Here is a 23825-nt window from a genome sequence, read left to right on the forward strand (position 1 = left end):
CAATGTATTCATATATATATATATATATATATATATATATATATATATATTAATAATGATATGATTCCTGCAGATAGATATACACACATACACATTTTCCTCTCTTCGAATGAAATATGAAATTTTAACATTAAAAAGATAGGAAGAGAGATAAAATATTTATAAACTTAAAAAGAATATATATATATATATATATATATATATATATATATATATATATTCTTATATCTTCTTATCTTTTTAATGTTAAAATTTCATATTTCATTCGAAGAGAGGAAAATGTGTATGTGTGTATATATGTCTGCAGGAATCATATTATTATTAAAATGACATTCAATTCTTTTCCTTGATTCATATATCACAGATAGAAATTATTATCCAATAAATAATTTATTTATAATATAATCAATGTGTGCAATATATTATATCGCGATAACATCAACAATCTGCAGTGGCTTATCGTTTACGCTCAATTATGAGCTCACGTCACCATTCTTCGCATTTCATCGATCGCGTTCGCAATAATGAAAGCATAGTCATCGAAATCATCGAATCGTCGAAAGAAAAGGAGAAATCGAAATTCCCGGAGCAGCGCGCGTTCGTCTGTTGTCGAAGATACACAGTCAAAGACCTTCCTATATATAAATATATATATAAATATATATATATATATATTTATATATATGTATTTACATTAATATATATGACTGGATGCGAGGATTCTCCTCAAACGGTATGTAGGGGTGCTGGTGACAATTAGGCCATCGTGAGGGTGCCCGCGCCTATTCCGAAGCCCACACCTTTGGGCCCAAATTTCCGGCCATAACAGCCGCGGCAGTAGATATCCCCATCCGGACCGTCGTTTAGATTCGTCGAATCCAAGGAACGATGGCACTCGCCGCAACTGAAGCATCGCTTATGCCATACGCGATTCTTCGAGATCATCTGCTCGGCGGCGTACACCGGATAGCCGCAGCGTGAGCAGCCATTTCCGTCATTTCGCTTCTGACCGACTTGGGGTTTAGCATCGATGCTGCGAAAAAAAAATCAATACCTAAGAATCTAGGATGGATCGTGTAAAGAAATCGGAAGCTGATTTGATTCGAGGAAGATAGCCAGAAGAAATTACGCTACATGTTTTCATTCGTCTCGAAATTATGTACGTATATTTACATATATTTATATCTTAAAGAAATATTTCTCAAAGTTGAAAAAAATTTTGATTTATTTATGTTTCATATGTGTCGGATATTGCCGAAAAATTGAAAAACAGTAGATATTTCTTTTTTTTTTAAAGAACTTTAAAAAAACTTTAAATGTATAATATTTCTTAATGTTTTTAAATTGTATTATCTAAAATTAAAAAAGAAACTGAGATTATAGATAAATAGGGATGTTTTATTTATTTTATTTTTTCATCAATTCCTAATAGATTGATAAAAATCTACTCTATTATTATTAAAATTTGTTATTATTATGATAGTACAAAATAAATAGCTTTTATTCAAATTTCCATTAAGAAAAAATATTTCTCAAATTTATTTTTAAAAATATATTCTTTCATTTATTGAAATTTCTATACTCTTTTAAATATGTCGATTTATATAAGAAAATTTGATATAATTTATAGCAATTTATATTTAATTACTATTACTTTATAAATTAAATACAAATTGCTATAAATTATATCAAATTTTCTTTTCCTAAGATATGCTTGTGAATTTACATTACTGTGTTATATAAATCGACATGCTATATTTTACACGTTTTATTTATTTTTTTCAATATAATTATTCAGATTAAGAATTATAATCAAGTAGATCCAGTATTAAAATAGTTATCATTAAAATTTTCTTGAAAATAAACTTTTCATTATAATATTTTTCGCTATATTTCAGAAACTCCCGAGGACGGAATTGTGAAATGTACTTACTATGAGGGAGCATGATCTCCGTTTGTCGAGACGAGAGTCGGCTTGTGGCCGAACCCGAAACCTTTGGGCCCGAAGAGTTTTCCGTAACACGCGCGACAATGAATTTCTTTATCGGGACCATCGCATGCCAGCATAGAGTCCAAGGGCCGATGACACTCGGCACAATTGAAGCACTTCTTGTGCCACATGGTGCCCTTGGCAAGCTGTTGTTCTGCAGCAAACACCATGCCACCACAACGGGGACAACCCTGCCCAGCTGGCGCCTTAATCGAGGTCGTATCAGGATTGTAGAAAGGTCGATTGGCTGAAATTTCTTCCTCCCTGCGGATAATTACGTAATCATATCAATAGTTCTCATCAATTGATATTTAGTTTTCTTATTTAAGCTTAATCCACACACTTCATTTGAATTATTTTATTTTATTTAAAAAGCATACAGTAAAATAATCAATTAAAAATAAATATATATTTTGTTTAGAAATTTTCAAAGTATAGTCTTGAAATTGTATTTTTTTATTGTGTCAAGTTTATTTTTTGAAATTTAACAATTTTAGTTTTTACCGTTTTTATCTTTTACGCACACGCACACACACACACTGTCGGGTTTTCTATATCTATATCTAATTTATTTAGATTATACGTATACTTATATGTATGTGCATGCCGTAATATATTTTTCAATATAATATTGTTTTAAATTTTCTTTTTTATTTTTAATAAACTATATTAGAAATTGGTATAGACTCCCCTCACATTAATATAACAGGATCGTTCTGTACATGTTCTATATATGTATGTGAAATCAATATTTTTACAAATTTTCCTAGTAAATTTCACAAAAGTTTATCGTAACTTTAACAAAAACTATTACCATTTTTAACTTCTTTTAACAATATTATATATTGTTAAAAACAATCATGAATTAGCGAAGTTATGGAATCTTTTGAAATCTTCGGGAGACTTTCTCATTCAACGCACATTTATAGAAACCCGGCAGAGCTCGGTTACATAAGTTGAGTTATATTTATAGTCACACGTAAAAACAGAGTTACAAATATAAAGTCTTAGATTCGGCATCGGGCACGACTTACGTGAGCCCGTCGGTCTGGAGGAATCCCGAGCCGCATGCGAATCCGTATCCGTGCGGTCCCCACTTCTTCCCATAACAGGTCTTGCAATAAACGTCCCGGTCCGGGCCATCGCAGGCGATGATCGAGTCCAGGGTTTTGGTGCAATCGTGACACTTGTAGCATTTTCGGTGCCATTCACGACCCTTGGCGAGCACCTGCTCGGCGGCGAAGACGACGCCACCGCAACGAGGACAGCCCTTGCCTGGCGGGGCCTTGATTATCGCGGTGTCGATCACGGTGGTGCGAGGAGCCGCATCGCTGCGTAAAGAGTCACTCGCGTTATTATTCTCATTTGGCAATCGTATGTATCGAATCGTATAGATTAGGAAAAGGCGATTGATCTCTCTGTCCAATTATCTCTAGTATATTGGATCAGGTATTTGGAATTCATGCTAGGACAACGGAAGCCACTCACAATCGGATTTTCCGAAGAGTATGATCTCAATTCGCCTCGCTTTTCCTATCTCTACGACTTGTTCGTGCAGTCAGAAAAAACAAAATTGCATGCGAATGACGGGGCGATTGATCGATACTAATCGCTTGTTAAGGCACGCAAAAGAGATATTAAAGTTTTTTTCATGTTTTATTATTTTTGCTATTTTCATTATTAAAAAGATACACAAACTTGCATTTCTCATTAAGAAGATATATATCTATCATTAAAATTAGATTATAAAAGAGAATTATTTTATATATACTGTATAATATTGAAAATGGAATACAAAAATCATTCATAAGATACGTAAAATAAACAATTCGGTATTGAATAATTCTATAATTATAAAAATTACAATATAATATTTTGTATTTCTACGTACAAAACGAATTACAATTATAAAAATATAATTATTGAAAATCAAATTTTCTTTTGGCCTCAACATACGATTACGAAATTTTTATCTCAAGATGTCTCGAATAAATTATACATCACACATCTAATTTCTTATTTAGTTAGTAAAAGAAAAATGTGAGAGAATCGTTAATTTACACATGTAGTGATATGATATCTAGTTGCAGAAGGTTATATTAGTAACGATTCTACATGAATTTCAGATTCGCTTTAATCGTCGATCGTCATAAGTACATGCATAAGATCCTACAGACCGTGAAGCAACAGGAATGTCGAATGTATATGGAAGAGTCTGTGACGTACTAACTGAACGCGTAAGTACTTTAAACGTGAATTTTTTTGAAATCGATGGCCATTAAAAAATGCTTGATAAGAAACACTCGATATTCCGATACGATCAGCTGATTCGTGATGCCAAGGTGAGTAATAGCGCAAAGCGTTAAGGCGTCGGTTTATATGTATGTATATATGTATATATACATATTGTATGTACACGGACACACACAAATGCACGCGTGTACAGAGTGTTCCGGAGAAGGCACGTGCTAGTGACAATCTTTCTGTATTCTTCGAGAAAATCGAAGCCGATGTTTGCTCAGCGAAAATTCAATTCTTAAATTTATCTTTTATTTATTATTTTTGTGATATATTATTATATTCAAAATATATAAATTGTGTTTTTAATGTTTTATTTCTATTAAAAAAAGGATTTCTGTGAATTTAAGGCAAATTTCGCAATATAAGAAAATAATGGAAAGAGCTTTCTCGATTAAAATGTAAGTCACACACACATATATATATATATATATATATATATATATATATATATATATTGGAGAGAGCATAATCATATTTGCAAAAATATGATTAACTCATTCGGGAGAAATCGTACAAATTGTATTAAATTACAGATATATTTTAAGATTAACTCGAAATCTCGCTCTTTCTCTCTCTTTCTCTCTTTATTTTTCATATTCTTAATTGTAAAATTTATTTTAAATTAACATTCCCCATGAAATTCCTTGTTATATTCCTTGGAAAAATTTACCGTTTAATAGCGGAAAATAGTATTGTGCCATTGAAAGTATTTGCTTTTGAAATTTAATTCAATTTTGAATTAACATTATATTTTATTTCAGAATATTTCTTATTTTCATACGAAAAATGCCTTGGGGCAAAAATAATCAATATTCTTCTGTTATTCATTTACAAAGAGATGTCATGAAGATATAGAACATTTGTTTATTCAATTGCAAATGCTTTTTTTTAAATACAATGATTGACTCGTTTCTCAGGACAAACTGCAAATGCCAAGAATAAATCTGATGAATTTTTCGCTAACACAAAATTGGCACTAAATTGCTCAAAGGTAAAGCTGTCGCTGCTCGCGCGCTCCGGGCATCCTGTTTACGCGCGCGAAATAATCGAGATGGCATAATTAAGGGGGGCGCGTACCCCTCGTCCTCAATATCGCACTGCAATCCGTTCCACATAATCCCGGCGTGGCCGACACCCCGCGGACCGAATTTCTTCGGATAGCAAGCTGTTAAGCAGACAAGCGCATCATATATAGTGAAAGTGTAGAAGCCGAGGCGGGATTTTTCTCTCTCGCGTGCTTCCCGTCTCAGTCCCGATTCTGAAAACCCACCCATTGGCATAGCAGTCGCTCTGCAGGGCGCCGCCACCCTGGCCGTAGCCATAACCCTTCGGCCCGAATCTCTTTCCATAGCATACTGCAGACAATATCGATTAAAGATTTCACGTCGCCTAACGTTATCTCGTGATAATTAGCTGCGACGAAGATATAATCGTACAGGTACGCTGATGCGATCTTATTCGGATTCTGTTTTATATTATCATAATTTTTATCGAATCCTTTATCGAATTTTAATAAATAAATTGTATATATTTCTAGAATATTCTACAGTTTCCGAAAGATATATTTTTACATAAGTAAATATATTACATCTATTAAAATTGTATATGTATCTCAAATTTATATAAGATGTTTTAGCGCGTTTCATTTAATATCTTTTTCAATACATACATAAAGAAAAAATACTGCTTTCAATTTTTTAATTTCACAATATTTAAAAATTAATTAGTTCCTTTACTAAAACTTTGGCACAGTTTGTTAAAAAAAATCTTATTTTTCAGTGTTACTAATTTGAACAATATTTTCACGCTTATAATTTAAAAATATTTGTATAATAATTTAATTATAAATTATTTGTGTATGTGAATTAAATTAATGTGTGCTATGTTGCGTTGCATATTCTGTACATTATATTTTCGCACATACGATCGTACCGTGTTCTCACCTTTGCAATAGATGTCCTTGTCAGGACCTTCACAGCAGTTGATGGAATCTAATCTTTTGGAGCAGTTGGCACACTTAAAGCATTCCTTGTGCCATTGCTGCACGAAACACAAAGGGTAGGTTAGTCACTAAAAATTTCAGGAAGAGGCAAAAGTGCTCTTTTAAATTATATCTTTTTTTTATCGGTATCTTTCAGAGGCGCAGACATTAAAAGCGCTTCTTGGAGTCCGCCAAGATTTATTTCAAAATTTACGACAGCAGCGACAGATAATGCTGCGTAAATTTTTATTCATTTCATTATTTTTAGAAAGATTATAATATTTATATATATTACTCTCTAATGACTATATTTTCATAAAATTTATAAAAATTGAAAGACGTTTACGAAATTTACTTCAAATATTCAATATACAATATTTTATAATTAATTCTTAAATTAAAATTGTACTAAAATGATATCTTTCCTTTATATTTTGATCTTTAATATTTATATTATTTCTTGCAGTATAGTCATTCTCTCTGAGAAACGCTCTATACTAGTCTATCTATCATAATTGTCAAAATTTGCGACATAGAACGGATAAACAGACATTCACGTCTACAACGTTGATGAGACAAGAAGTAGCAAAATAATTGACGATTACGATCCTTCCTCTCCAGCCCTTGTATGTTCGGGGGCTGTCTCCTGGCGGCATGGGAAGAATTACAAATTAGTTTTAATGGGCAACAATAACAAGAACGAACGAGTCAGAATGAAAACAGACGGAGATGAACAGAGACAGATAAACAAATACATTCTAGATAGTGATCGTTCAACGTATCAGAACACAAAGAACTGTCAGTATGGATGTCTGTGCAACAAATCGAAAAAGAATCGAGGACTGGCGGAAGCCGTAAAGGAGATTATTTAGATTCTTTAGATGAAAGATACCTCGACAGTATATCTCGCGGTCGGGACCATCGCAATGAAGCGTCGAGTCCAGATTTCGACGACACATTTTGCACTTGAAGCACATTTTATGGTAAGCCTATTACAAGAATGATGATTGACCAAACGACGATTTAATAGAACGACGAGACGCTTGTCGTCGATGCTGTTCTTGGTGCCGCGACGAATCGTCGGGTATACCTTTCCGACTTTGAGAAATTTTTATTTTTAAGTTTTACGTTTAATATATTTCCTTTTCTCGATAAATCCTTGTTTTATATATATATATATATATATATATATATATATATATCAATAATCAAAGATTTCAAACTAGATGCTGCATCCGCATCCTGGTATAAGATCGATCGTTTATCGTCTCAAGAGAAACAAAATGATATGAATAATATTTTATAATAAATTATCGAGACCTATAAATGTTATTGCAATTAGCAGGCTATATATTATTCCATTATATAAATATTGCATTTATTGAGAGATAAATTATATGAGAGATAAAAGAGAATCATATTTATTTTAGTAACAATAATTCTCTCTCTGATAAATGTAACCTTTCTTATTAATTTTATTTATTAATTTTATTTATTAATTTTATTTACGTATTTATATATATATATATATATATATATATATATATAAATTTTACTAAAATAATAACACTTTAATAATTTTTTGATATATGTGAAAATGCAACATATATTTTTTTAATAAATCCAATCAGTTAAGTTAAAAATTGAATTCAATTTAAGATATATTTGAAAGATAATATAATTTTAATTTGCATCTCTTATTATGCAAGAATTATAATTTTTTTCAGTCATTTTTCAAATTCTATCATAAATGCATATTTTACACGTATATCTACCTTATGAAAATAATTTACTGTAATATTCCATATAATTTTTAATTTTTTATTGCAATCCTATAATGTGCTCTTTTTATCCAATGAAAGGAAATTAATAAGAACTAAGTAATCGAATTCTTGCGTGAAGAAACGATTGCAACGATATGTCGATGAGTCACGAACGATGAGAGAAATGGATCGATGCCGTTTTCGCGCGCGAATTATCGCTGGACCAGATTGTCGGTCGGGCAATTAGCCTCCGTTTCTCTGATTCTGAACGGCGCTTCTTCTGGTAGCGAGCCATTTTATCGCTAGGTATCGGGCCATCTAAGATTGACCGGCCAGTTGGTGCATCGCCAAAGATGTTCTCTGACGAAACCACCGAGAAAGTTACTGGGCTTAGCATCAAGAAGAGACAAGTTCTCCTCTTCTTCTCCCTCTTCTTCTTTTACTCCTCTCTACACCCTCGTTCTCTCTCTCTCTCTCTTTCCTCCCACTACTATTTTTTTCCTCGCATTGTTATGAAATGGAGATTGGATATGATTATGAGAACATGGCGCATTACCACGCGTCGCGCGCCAAATTTAGACGCGTGGCAAAAGCCGCGGGTGGTTTTGTAACTCGTGGCGCATTTTTATCGCGACGCGGTTCCATCCAGATTTTCCGAAATACGCGTGAGTAAGCGCGACGAAGAGGACGCCGATTGCGTCAATCTGTCTGTCGCCGCGTCAGCGGCTGATTTTATTGCTCCGTGCTAAATCGCGCCGCACGTTGCCCCCGCGAGCCGCCCTCGCCCGCGGAAATATCCGCGGTCCAGATTCGAGACCGGCCCACTCATAGATATCGCGTACCTAGAATAATAAGGTCGACTCGAGGAATATATGGAGGATTATTTTTAGCTCTCATCTGCCAATTTAAAACTAGATGTAAGATCAGTTGAAAACAAAAGAAAAGTGAAAAATTAAAGATTTGATTCTTGCAATTTTCCAATATGAGTTAAAAGCTGAAGAAATTTTTCCAACTATTTATTATTCTAGATCTAGAATATTTGCGCACTGTGTAAAATCAATTTACAGATCATCTCGAAAGTTATATTCACGATGTTTTTAAATGAAATTACTATTATCACCGAAAACCAGTGAATAATCACTAAATATCTGAATTATAAATGTATGTATAACTATAAATCAGTAAAATCTCTTTTAAAAAAATATGTTAATAATAATCTCTGTTTTAATCAATAATATTTTAAAATCATATGTTTTATATATATAAGATAAAAAACATAGCAATATATTTTGTTCAAGAAATATCTAAGTTTTTTAACCAAGAGTTTTGGTTACACTTTTTGCTTATCAAATCTGAAAATCACATCTAAAATAATGTAATACGTATATAATTCTGAATTAAAAAAAAATATTAATTATAAATATTAATTATATATGTTTAATTCTCTTGATGTGTGTATAAAATTTCTCTGAGAAAATAGCAATCTATAATAAATAACTACATCTTGCAAAGATGTTTAATTATTACTAATTGTTCAGTAAAATTTTACCTTACAGTAAAATTCTACCCTAATTAATGGAACAATAAGAAGCAAGATATGGTTTTATTTTGATACATCTTACGTCGTTTTAATCAATAATATTTTCACTGATTCAATTTAAAAAATTATCTCCTTAATTATGTAGGTAAAACCTTGATAGTATTTTATATTAAAAGAATCTTAACACACACACAAGAGCAATTGACTAAATTATATATTTATTTAATAAGTATAAGATTCTTTATTCTTTAAAACGCGAGCGGACGATCTGTCGAAGCACCAAGGTGAAGCGAGAGATTTATTATTGTGTGTGCGTTTAACTCTAAATGCAGCCGTATAATTACTGTCACGTTACTAGCTTTCAAATTATTTTGATATTAAAAGAATAATGCGATGATTAATAAAAAGATATATTATTTTTTATCAATAATTTAATCTTTAATTGCAATTGTTCTCTTCGATATACCTAATTTTGCATTTAGTGTTAAATACACGCCATGTATGTATCCTTTGAAATACTCACCCTTCCTCGGGCCAACATTTGCTCGGCGGCATAGACATACCCTCCGCAGCGAGGACATCCCTCTCCTTCAGGTGCTTTCGCGATAGCTCGTGGTTCGAGAGTGGCGTTGGAACCCCGCGATAATTCACCCCTAAAAAATCCATGCGTGTTAAAGTCCGTCAGTCAAAGGTGTACATATAATGTAAGGTTCAGAGATAAAACGAATCACAACTTATTTAATTTTTTATACATTATATATATATATATATATATATATATATATATATATGCAATAAAATTTTCACAAAATAGCATTTTATGATTTATTAACGTTGACGTTTTATAAATGTTCACTGATATTAGTTTTATCTTTGAATCCCATAATACAATATCCAAGTGTCGGATCAAGCATTGAACGTGGAAGCTATCAAAAATACGAGCACACACAGATAGAGAAATCACTGTGAAAGAAGTGAAATTGATGGTTCACGCATGACATATATATTTGATATAATATAAATAGCTATAATATAAGGAGAAGTAAATTTTATGGAATAATTAATTTTAGGATTTAATCTCAAACAATTTCGATAAAGTATTTTAAAAATCGAAATATATGTAGTATAACACACATTCAAAAAATTCATTTGAAAATCTAAAGCATGTTTTTCTCTTTGGAAATCGATTGATTGAAAACATATTATATAGAGATGTATACAATAGAAAAGAAAATCAAGCATTATACAAGAAGAAAATTGAAACAGAAAAGAACTGATGCCATGTACAAGATAGTTTTGAAATATATATTTACAACTAAGAGAAAAGGTGTTCTACTAAAAAAACAGTAAGAAAATATAATCGTCAAATACTTGTAAGGTTTAGAGAGATTGATAGTTGCAGGAATATCAGAATCTATATCCTAGTAACATATCTGCGAAATATTTTGTGGAGAGGATTTGTGATGGCATAAAAGTACATCAAAAAATTATTAAAATATACACGACGATCCATCAATTCCACATCTAAATGTTACTAATCTACAAAAATCGAACAAAAATAAATAGCACTATCAAGCTCACAAAAGACATCCGACGTACAGAATCAGAATTCTTCGAATAACCTATTGTAAAAAAAGAAGTCAAAATGATGCTGTATTATAGCATTGGCTTGTCATAATGAGTGAATAAATTACGTGCATGATATTTATATGAAAAGAATGTTTATTATCTATTATTATTTAAATTTTCATCTATTAATTAAATTTTTTAAGTATTATCAATAATTATTTTACAAGTTATTTGTTTTTAGTCGACAACATTTTGAATACAATTCTATTCAATATGCATAAAATATATATATATATATATATATATATATATATATATTGATCTCTCAAATTTATTTCTTTTAAATTATAAAACAAATTAAAAAAGATTCTAGATAATGTCAAAACTTTATTGTTAGTTTTGATTTCATGTCAGCAATTCTTTCTTGTGTGCATAATATTTCTCATTCGAAGAGCATCAAAGAAACTTTCGTCGGATGTGATGATCAGGAAATAAGATAGACACAAATATATCAAATAATATTATTAGTTTGTGTTAGGCGTGTGTTAGTCAATGTGTTAGCGTAATTTTTCCCCTTTGCAACCACGGCACGTGGCTTCCGCCGAGCCCCGAGAGAGGAGAGCCGAGAAGCAAATCGTAATACGGTACAGTCGTACAGCGAGAAAGATGCAAAAGAAAGAAAGAAAGAAAGAAAAACGGAGAGAAAAGGATAAAGAGAAGGGATAAAGAAATAGAAGAATATATAAGTGCTGTGAAATATATATTGGATGCAATGTGGAGCCTGTGCGTGCGCACGCACACATTCGTACCGTGAGGTGGAATATCATCGACACAGTGAGGTGACACCGATCGTGTGTGTTGTCTTTCTTATAGTGTGACAATTGCGCCGTTGAGATAGAGGTTTTATATTACGGTATAGTGACGCGCGCGCGCATATGTGTATGGCAAAAAAAGCGCAAACGAAAAGCCAAGTGAACAAGCCAAGTATTCTCCATTACTTTGTCTCATTGTCAGACTTAAGACGAATGTATATGTCTCAAAAATTTCAAATATGTTACAATAATATTGTTTCTTAAGAGATAAATATATAGCCAATTTCAGATGGTGCGCGCTTTCTTTTTCTATTAGTTTCTTGCTCAATTCGCGATCGATTTTTCAGCACATATTTCAATGATGTATCACCTTTTTCTCGTTAATCGAAAGATGAATAATAAAATTTAATTTAATTTATAAGAGTTCTTAAACTTTTTTAATAATTCTCTATGTGCCACTTAAAATTTTTCATGAAAAATAATCAACTCTATAAAATATAGTAAAAAGATAGTGCGCAGGGAATCTGAGAAGTCCTATTCAGAGACAAAGTGCTCCAACAAGTGCGTCTGCACTAAATTATAAACTACAGCCTACAAAAACATAACCGACAAATGTCAAGGTTTATCTCAATGGCGTTGTCATCGCAACATTGTCTTTACTTCGCGAAAAGAACGTCGTTAAAAGATCGCCATTACCTCATTATATCGATATAATACGCGAATACACTAACACGCACTCGGGCACGCACGCACGTACACGCACGCACGCGCCAGCACCCACGCTATAGTTAAGGTGTTAGCGAGATTATAGGATTAGAAGTGGTGCGAGAGGCCATGCGGGAGAGCTACGTATATATGTAAGCTACCAAAAAGAAAATGAAGCTGCTCTGTCACGCGGCGAAAAAAGAAAAAAAGAAGAGAGATAGCGAGAGAAAAAGAGATAGCGAGATAGAAAGAGAGAGAGAGAGAGACAGAGGCGCAATTTGACTCGCGCGATGCTCACCATTCTCGTACTCGGTATTTTCTCTTTATCACGCAGCTCATACTATGTGATAAAGTGACAACGGTATATCGTTCAATGGTTGCCTCCGGTTGGCTCGTGTTCGGCGGGGCTGGCGGGAGCGGGGTGTGTCGTGTGTTTCTTTACTTTTTTGCATCTTTTTTCGTACTTTTGTTTTTTTTTTTTTTTCGTTTTCGTACACGCTTCGTTCCCTTTCTTGGCGAAAGAGAGAGGGGTACGAAGGGCCGAAGATGCGAGTTTCGTACGCAAAGGCTCGAAGTCACAGACAAAGAAGGTACGTGCAGCGATAGTGCTCGTTTCAACGGTACACGGCACTCTACTTTCATGGATTCACGTAAATAGAGTCGCGAGTCGTTTAATCTCAGTCAAAGTTACAGTCCCCAGTTGTGAAAATGGTATGATTTTTAATGGATCTCGATGTTACAGTCTCGTACGAAGATCATGTTTACATTTATTCGTAATAAAGGAATCGCGTCTTTTCCATGTCTATGACATACATAATTTAATACTAATCGATTTCGATATCTCATTGTAGAATTTAAAGTAAAATCTCGTAAATTTGCATTTGTTACTTCTGCAACTTTGACCGTAACATCAACTTCGCGAATCTACTTCGCGTTTTTGAAAATTACGCTCGTTATGCACGCCATTCGTGCATTCATCTATTTACACACTGAAAGATAAGGGAAAAAATTCATGTGTTATTCGTTAATAAAAGACACGCTTGGTTGTTTTGTTTCCAGTTTTATCTTTCCCTTTTTTCCACTTTTAATGGCACTTATTACAGATGGTACAAATGATCCTATAAACTAGCTCATGTATTTCATAAAAGAAAAAAAGTACAGAAGAAAAAAGGAAAGAGAATAAAAGAAAATAAAAAGATAACAATTCGGTCAATCGTGTGCGATGACGGCAGTCGGTCGCACGAGGAGACGGTGAGGAACGAACTTTTGAGGAAAAGAAAAGGATTGAACGTGGACTTGACTAAATTATACCGAATGTCGATGACACGAAGAAAAGACAATGAAAGGACAATGTAAGAGTCCCATGAGGGAGACAAAGAGACGAGGTAATATGCTCGCCTATACTACGGTGATGATATAGACTCCATAAAGGTGAGAATAGAACAGTCTGATCCTATTGGACCGTCTAGATTTCACTATCGGGACACAAAGGATCTAATTTCACGATCTAATTTCACGAGGAAGATAAAGAAAAACCAAATTGAATTAGATTATCTCTTTGTCATACTTCGAGAATTCAGGAGGAAAAAAACAGGAAGGAGGGACGCGGTTTTTTCACTGTATCGGACACGCTGTACACGTATACGTAGATGCTCTTCGGCTTTCTGGTATAGACTGCACAGACAATGGCTTCTTCCAAGTTGCTGGAGATTGAAGAGAAGGATCATGATGTTTGATCATGGGCGTTCACGACGGTGTTTGATCGGTGACTTTTAATTTCACGCACGTGGAAAAGATAGGACAGATACGCTTCCGATACAGGACCATGTTGTAGAGTACACTACTTAGGAATAAGGAAAGAAGAGGGTACCGGGATTGAGGTTGCGCGACAGCGGATGCACTCACTCGCTCTTCGCTTGTAGATGCTCTCCTTGGTCCATGGACAGGCAGCCAGCTCCGCCACCGAATCCATAACCTTTAGGACCGAATTTGCGAGCGTGGCAGACTTTACAAAACAGCTCGCCCTCGTGCTCGGAGCAATTTGTCGAGTCGAGCAGTTTGCCGCAAAGACCTGCAACACACGGTCATCGTACATCATTGAAAATTATGGCATTTCCTGCTGTGAGTATACCCGAGTCTGATGGCACGATGTTAAGTATCCGTAAACTATATTATTTTAAGATTCGATTTGAAAAACATTTCATTTATATTCCTCTTCAATGATTTTTTAAGTATATATTTCGAATATAAGTCTATAATTTAATTATATATTTCAATTACATTTTATTATTAAGGAATAGTCTCCCCTCTCAAATATGCCATTATCATGATTATTTTTTATAAAAAGATATGCAATGTAGGTGTTTTATACATACATATTTTTTACGTGCAATGATATGCAATACGTGTCTTCAAGACACGATGTTGATTACGATTGTTATAAATTATTGGCCATTGCACCCAAAATCATTATCGGTTAATTGTCAATTGATCTTTGGCCAATATACAGATTCAATTATAGTCGTGACAAATTATCCAGGTACAAAATTTATTTTAGATTAGTCCAAGAATAAGAAACTCGATAATATCTCTTCCGTAATGAAAATAATCGGCCACATTTTTCATAGAACACTTCTCACAAAAAAGTTTACCATTAAATATTCACCATGTATAAGCAAATAAATTTTACAAAATAAACTTTTTTTATGATTCTTATATTAATATAATTATTTTTATTACAGATGAAATTTGAAAATGTTCTTAAACTTATTAAAGTTATATTTATTTAAATGATTATTTAAAAAGCGACTATCTGACACTGATAATTTGTATTATTTTTATCATAAAAAATTGTAATTATCAGAAACATGTCCTTTCATAAACTACAAGTTTGTAATAAATAAAATTTTATGAAAACGATTGTAATAAAATATGTAATAAAATTATAATAAATTAGCTCTTTTTGTTCTCTCCACATAAAATAAGATATTATTTATGTTAAAAATTGCAATTTAACATTAAACTATAATATAGTAGTATTCCAGTCTTTCTCCCTCCCCCCCCCGCAAGAGAAAATATAAAACTATAACAGAATATGTTTTTAATATCTTATAAGTATAAATAGGTAATACAATTTTTTCATATACATATCTTCTTTCCTTCAATTTTTAAATTGCAAAATGACACTGGTGTTGTTCTAATTTTAAGATATCAATTTATTATGCGCCAAAGAAAGTACTCATCCACTTTATTTCCAATTTACAAGATTATGTTTGTTTACTCACCGCACTTGAAGCACATTTTGTGCCATTTTAGTCCACCGGCAACTCGCTCTTCTGCAGCGTAAACAGATTTGCCACATTTAGGGCATTTTGGATGTTCCACAGGCTTGAAAGGCATTTTTACACTAAACAAAAAAAAAGATAATTTATCGTCCGTGTGTTACTTTATTGCGTTTAATTATATTTGTCATAAAATTATTCATTGATAAAAGTCGAAAAATTATTTCTGTCAATCATTTTTTGATGACATGTAACTTCAAAATTAAAAGTGTATTAATTTTTAATGTCACCTCTACATGTTAGAAATATATATATACATATAATCTTTAGTCTTTAGTCTTTAAAAAAGATTTCATTGAGTGTATTAAAACAAAACTACTGCAATGCAATCGCGAGGTGTATTTTTATTTTAATCGCGAGGTGTATTTTTATTTTAAAAATCCGTAATTTCAAAATTCAAAATCCACGAAAACTAAACCCAGTGTCTTTATTAATATCGAGGGGAATCATCGTCGGTACGGTAACCCATCTCGATTACCTAACTGGCCGTTATGAGGACGTAAACAATCCGCGTTTCCGTCTGACTCGTCGGCAACGGATTCTATTTCTGTGGTCAGCTAAAACGTGCGCACGATCGAGCAAGTGGAAGAACGGGGGCGAAGAAAAGGAGAAGCGAAGTATTTCGCACACAACAATCAGGGCGTGGAATAGTAGCATCTAGCAAATAAGGACGACTATTTTCCTGTATAGGAAACGCATGATATCGTGGTGTTTTTTATTTAGTATAAAGGAGAATTTTCTTAATATTAGAAGTATATTAATAAGTATATTATATATAAAGAAAATAATGATGACTTAAATGATCAAATAATCTTGATTTATAAATAGTAAGAGATTAATGAATTTTAGTATAATAAATTAGGATGTTAAAATGTATATAAGATTAATATATATAAGGAATACATAATTTATAAATATTTATCTCAGATTGTTTTCAAACAAACATGTTGCTATTTTAATGTATAGAATAAAAAATCTTATATGAATCATACAAGACGTAATATTTATTCAAATGAGATATGTCAAAAAAAGCAAAATTATTTGTGCATATTTAAAAATTCACACACACAAAGATATCTTTTAACTTTAAAAGATAACTTTCTTTCTCTCTCTTTCTTTTTCTACACATGTATAATAATTGTAAGAAAATAGCATCATATATGATTATCATGATAAATATTCATTATTTAACTTTGGAAATGACTTAAATTGTGTAATATGAAAAGTTTCTGGTTATTTAAAATATATAGATATTTATGCCGTTATTATTGTCGGAAACACAAAGACAGATTACGATAACTGATATACATATTACAATAATATGGGGATGATGTCTGGCTCGAAAGTTAGTGGGTGTGCATAGTAATGCTTGGCAACATTGATAGTTGATTGTACATCTCTCCATTATCATAATATCTCATTTTAATAATATACAAAATAAATAATTAGTAAATAAAAATAGTAAATAAAAGCAATAAGGAAACATAACAATGTGATATACTTGATATGATATTATATGGCATAAATATTCCACAGAAATAATAAATGAAACGGAAACAATAAAAATTAGAAGATGTATAAATAATATAAATCAAATATTAGAGCTGATTTTAGATATTATTATATTATTTATGATAATGATAAAAGATATATATGTCTTTCTACAAATCCTATATCATATAATTTGATAAAGGATCTGGTTTCCGATTCTCATATTTCTTTGTTATATGGCAGTTTATTTTGGCCAAGCTATTCTTGTCATTGTAGCTATTATATTACGCATTATATCGCCTACCACTTTTGTATTTACTGTATAAATTAAAAATTTTTAGGTTTATAAAATATCGTTGTTTATATAATGTGATGATAAGTGTATTAGAAAATAAGTAGTAGTTTAGTCTATCATTATATTAGATGTTACTGCTAGACATTTTAATATTTTTTTAATAATAAAGGGAAAATAGATTTATATATATATGCTATAAAATTTATTTTAGAAGATATTTTAATATTATCTTTATTTTTTTCTATCTGCAGATTTCGTAAAATTTGCAATATTATTACTGTATATATTTTATATTGTATATTAATTTTCAGTCAAGCATATTTTAGTTGTATGTAAAATAATAAAATAATAAAAATAAATAAACAATACGTAAAAATAAGCCTAAGAAAGGGTATTAGCTTATTTTTACAGGAAATATACACCATTGTAACGATTAAAACTATTCGACATAGATACGCTCTGTTATTACAGTAGTAGCAGACAGCAACGTATGGCACGCTAGTAGTAGTAACAGCGTTAACAGCGGCATAGGCAGTGGTAACAGACAGCGCGCGCAGGAAACAGGAGAAAGAGAGAGCGAGAGAGCACGTGTCTATATCCGTGCAGACGCGTGGAGGCGAGTCTGCGAGCCCGTATTAGGGAAGGTGCTACGTTCTCCACGGTAGCGGATTTCCTCGTTACCCCTACTGTTCAATCGCACGCATATTCGAAGATGTATGGAATGCACGGTAATTAACTTGCATGTCCTACACGCAGCGAGATTACAAAGTATTTGTATATGTGCTCAAGTGCTATTACATTATACAATAGTATTAAAAATTTGAAGATTTGTATTTAAAAAATTTAAAAGATTTGTCTAAAATAGTTTCTTCTATATTCCATATTTTGTACTTCAGTTTCTCAGTTTTTTTTCAATATTAATTTTATATAAAGTATCATAATATATATATTGAAATATTTATGTAATCTTGATAATGTTACATACATAAAAGCTAAAAACAATGGAATTTTTAATTCAAAAGTGTGTTATATATATTACTATATATAATAAATAAATGTAATATAAATAAATATAATAATTAAATATAATATTATTTGTGAAACAGAAAATTTTAAAGTCTTAAATTTAGATCTCATGTGTTTTCTCTCTTATATTATTTTTATTACTAAAAACAATGGACATCGGTCGATGAACCACAATCTTTGATCTTAAACAGTTTAATGCCGGTTTTATATTATTAAAAATGAGTCATAGTTTGTGCAATATGTCGACATGAGTTAAAATTAAAATGGGAGTAAAATAATGATAGAAAACGGCCAAGAATGAATAATTGCGGTAAGTGTTGGCACTAATAAACGAGTGAATCATCGATTTGGCGATTATCAAGTATGCTCGTTTTATAAAATATTTGAATTTTAGATTTGAAGTGAAAATGATAATTTGCCAATTAGGAGAAATATAAATGTCGTAAAATGCAAGAATTTATCATTTTATATACATATTTTATTTTTTATCTCGAAGAATTATACGACATAGCTTATGCTTTATATATTTCTTTCAAATATATTTCTAATATATTTAAAAAGAGTATAAAAAAACGTACATAAGAAAATATATATATTTACATAAATCTTTTACATATATTTTATTTTTACAATTCAATTATTTGAAAAACTGTAACAATTTAATTAGAGTATGAAATGTTATTCGCTCAAAAAATGATTTCTATTTATATTTTTATTTATTAACTATATTTATTGTCGTATATTTGATGATAAAATTTGTTACGAGACAAAATACATTATTATACAACAATTATGATCGATTAATCGTTTTTGGAAAGAAACATTGCAGTTTTGATAATGCAATTAAGATAAATAATCCCTCACAATGGATGATGATTTAATATTTTCACGAATATCCGGAAATATTATTGTGGCTTCATGTTTCAAACTAACTTGATAAATCACATCCGGACAGCATAAGCAAACGGATGGAATTAAGATTCTAAAATTAAATCACGCTGTAAAGAAATCCTAAGCGCCCGATGATACTCGTATGATATATAATTATAACACCCGGTGTAGTAAAATATTTCAGATGTAATACGATATCTTGCATTAGTTCATATGACTAAAGCAAATGGAAAATCAAAATATTGATACGGAGATTGAAGAAAAAAATTGTTGTTCATTTAACCGTTTTGTCTGCGTATTATTTAAAGTATTAAAAACAATGTAATTAATTTGTTAGGTAATATTGCTTAAATTATTGATTGAAATTATAGAAGAAATTAAGTTTCTTTTTTATTGTTAACAAATTAATGATATTTCTAATATTGACATTCTTAAATATCATGAACTCTTACATAACTTTTACGTATTTATTGTAATAAATATTTAAGTAACAATCTTTTAATATATTCATTTTCAGAATCCATTCTAATTTAGGTCCTTGTTTTGCAATCAGTTTGCAAGTAACATTATAATGATTTTACAAAATAAGCATGGAGACTATTCGACTAATCATATTTGTTTAACTTGATAATGATATTTCGTTCGTTAAATTTATTTAATAAGTTAGTTCGATTAGCATTGTTAGTCGACGAGAGATTGAGTTTCGGTAAATAATAAAAGTGAGAAGAGAATGCGTGATATTTTTAAAATTAATAAAATTGTGTCAACTCTCTTTTTCTCTCGTTACGGAAATGTGAGATAATAACTTTTATGACAATGGGCATTCGATTGTATATTTATTATGTAAAATTTATTATTTATTATATTAAATATATAAATATTATATTAAATGTAAATACATGCATTATTTATAATTTATATACAAAAATTTTTATGAGAAAATTAGATTAATAATATTTATGTATCTTTTTGTATATAAAATAATTTTTAGCGTTTAAATGTAATTAAAAGCTATTGAATTAATTGAAAAATAAAATTACTTTAGCATTATCTTAAAATTGTAAGTACCGTCTTCTATTCTGTACAAGGAATGTAACATTTTTATTATTTTTATTTCTATTTTTTTTGTTCTTTCCAATGATTTACTAGTCAACTGTATAAGTAAATTAACTGACAGATCTCGCGGCTCGTCAAATTTTATATTAATATCTCAAATTTCTAATTATAACGTAATGTAAAATCTATGTTCAGTAATTATGGCTCTATTTGAATATTTCTAGCACAAGATTAGATTTTAAAGACATTAGATTTTCCATCATGGCATATCCATCCTAAATAGCATCCAGACATAATTTACTCTGTCCATCTGTGTAGACGGCTGCGCGAATTAATGTTAAATCTTGTTAACTAAATCTTGCTTCTTTGTCTATATTATTGAACAGAGTTACAAAATATTTCGTCTCAAATTTTTTAAATGTCTTGTTTTCGAAATTCGTCAAGATATAAAAACTTATTGTAGCAAAAGTTTTTATCTGAAAGACTCGTTTCAATTATGTTTTCAAAAGCGAAATATTTTTTATATTATTTTTTATATTACTTTCTTTTGTCTTTAATAAACTGAAAAAGATGCGCATAATCTACACAAATTTAAAAATAGTAACAAGCTGCGCTATACAAAGGTTAAATTTAGTTGACCTATAAATTATGAAAGTCTATAGATTGTCCGATAATTATTAATTTTATTACAAGAAATTATTTTTTTTAGTTTGTTGCACAGATAAATGGATAGATTCGTAAATAATATTAATAATTAATAATGAAATTCTCTCTTCAAGATTTTATGGACTACATAAATTTGCGAATTCTTGATAATTCCAATTGCTGATGAAATTATTGATTGCAAACTAATTTGTATAAAAAAGGCTCGAAAGTACATTGTCAGTAATGTATGACAATTCACTAAATAGCTGACCTAATGTGCGTCCAAAAATTTCGGTAAATACTTTTTAGGACATTATGTGAATTTCGGTATGTCACGAGAGAGAAAAAGAGAGAGACAGAGAGAAAGAGAGAGAGAGAGAGAGAGAGAGAGAGAGAGAGAGAGAGAGAGAGAGAGAGAGAGAGAGAGAGAGACATAGAAAACAGACAAATCACGCGGCTGAGATAAAACACGTTTGCAATGTGATTTTAGATGCACTTCTTGGAGTACAAATGGCCATGTTTTTGTACATCGTCGAGTATCGTCATCGGTAGTAGTGTCTGATAGTAGTAAAGAAGTACGTATATATCCGCCCACACTATTATCTGGATACTCACCACTAATCGATCGTAGTCGCGTGAGGAAAAGAAAGAGAAAAAGAGAAAAAGAGAGAGAAAGGTGAATTCGAGTAAGTGGATTACAAAACACCGAGCACTCTACACCGCACTAATACTGGATTCGAATGACTGTGCTCGCGTCGGGAGCGTCCTAGTCATAGCCCCCTGTGCTTTGCACACGGCACGTGTGCATCGGGAACGTCAGTGCTGTTGCCGATGACGATGCTGTGATACCAGTGATGAACGCCGAAGGGCGGCGGGAACTTTGCCGACATAAGATTTGAGGGGCCTTTGGATTGAAGTATGATTTTCATACATTTCAAAGTTTCTTTACTTAAAATAAGATTTTTGATTTTTGAAATACTTCAATTTTTGATTTTTGAAATACTTTAATCAATTTAACCCTCGATCAGACAATTGATATTTGACATTTACTTTTTGAGAGTTTAAATATTTTCTAATCTTTTGTCCACGTTTTACAGTGTGATTATAATGTTTATATAGAAATATATTTTTTATCTTCTTTAAAATGTGTGTATGCAGCTAATTTCGCCTAAATAATTTTTGCCAAATGTTATCATCAGGTATTGTTATAAATCGATGGGACAAAAAACACACATACACAAGATAAGTTTTCAAGAATGAATATATCTACTTTAAAACTGAAAGTCTATTCCAAAGAATAATATCTATTTAAGCATATACATATCTTTAATATACATATCTTTAAATATCAAAATAATATTGCTAGACATAAAATTAAATGTTATGAACTTGATACAAAATGCAAATGATATGACAAGTTATAATAAATCATTTCTGTAGCTTGCATATCTTGACATATCGAATTGTAAAAAAAATAACAGAAAGATCCGACAATTTGGCGAGTGGCACAATTTATATGTACTGTTAGAGTTATAGTTATATCTTATACTATAACTTAATTGTAATTATATCTATCTCTGCAAATAATAAAAAAGAATTATTGCTACGATATTATTATAATCCCTTGTATAAAACTGATTCGGTAGGAATTAATCGGTTTAATCAATTACAAATTTCAGTAACATAGAAAACAGGAAAATAATTCTGAACTACAATTAATCAGAAAATCAAAATTCTTTATTTTTTTTGCTATTGTTTCCCGGAATAGAATGTAATAGAAATAGAATCGGAATAAATACGAAAAATGTAAATTCAGTTTCGATCATTCACGTATTAGTAATTTTTCTAGTTAAAATCTTCGATTTTAAGATTGTGAATTTTAAATTTTTTGTCTTGTGATCAATTTGTACCATAGGTTCTTAAAAAAATGAAGAAGTATTATATATGATCTTTAAATAGAATATGGTATTTATGTATTGCAGAAGCTATGCCCACATAAAGATACACATGTTTGACCCACTTTAGAGCATGTAAATCTTTGCAAACTCATGACGGAAAGTTCCGTCTCTGTGAGAAGAAATATGGTCGATGTAGAAAGTAAAAATACATCGAAGATGCTAGACACGAAGAATTCCGATGGATACGTAGTAGTTAGTGAAACATAGCGAAAATATGCGAGACTATCGTTTGAAGCTCCCCCCCCCCCCTCCACACATGCTTGATTTCTTCTACGAATATTTTTGACTTTATAAATATAATCTTAGTAAATGTTAATAACTACGATTGAATTTCATGAAATATCTTATGATGAGCCATCGTCACAAATGTCGTAAAATCTTAAAGATTGCATGCAGAGAGTTACAAGAAATGAGAAAACGATATTTTATTTTTAATTACATCAATATTGATTAACAATGAT

The 23825-nt window shown here is 31.1% G+C and overlaps 1 protein-coding gene across 11 annotated transcripts; it reads right to left on the bottom strand.

The window, feature by feature from the left end:
* Positions 1-279: 279 nt before the first annotated feature.
* Positions 280-22208, bottom strand: LOC105250076 (muscle LIM protein Mlp84B). 11 transcript variants are annotated; one of them, XM_011255958.3, is made up of 9 exons: positions 15946-16067; positions 14567-14732; positions 10099-10228; positions 7165-7261; positions 6235-6331; positions 5562-5646; positions 3025-3321; positions 1934-2254; positions 282-1033 (listed from the first exon to the last, which is right to left on the bottom strand). In XM_011255958.3, exons 2-9 carry the CDS (start codon positions 14631-14633, stop codon positions 757-759), a joined length of 1371 nt encoding a protein of 456 aa, XP_011254260.1. In that variant the 5' UTR covers positions 14634-14732; positions 15946-16067; the 3' UTR covers positions 282-756. The 11 variants fall into 11 exon arrangements, 10 of the variants coding, with proteins under 10 accessions (XP_011254261.1, XP_025263144.1, XP_025263143.1 ...); XM_011255955.3 differs by lacking the exons at positions 5562-5646; positions 6235-6331 and adding exons at positions 5369-5456; positions 22022-22208 and having other exon boundaries at positions 284-1033; XM_011255957.3 differs by lacking the exon at positions 6235-6331 and adding an exon at positions 22022-22208 and having other exon boundaries at positions 284-1033.
* Between the last annotated feature and the right edge of the window lie 1617 nt (positions 22209-23825).

The sequence above is a fragment of the Camponotus floridanus genome, unplaced genomic scaffold (genome assembly GCF_003227725.1).
Source record: "Camponotus floridanus strain SB8 unplaced genomic scaffold, Cflo_v7.5 scaffold17, whole genome shotgun sequence".
Lineage (NCBI taxonomy): Eukaryota > Metazoa > Arthropoda > Insecta > Hymenoptera > Formicidae > Camponotus > Camponotus floridanus.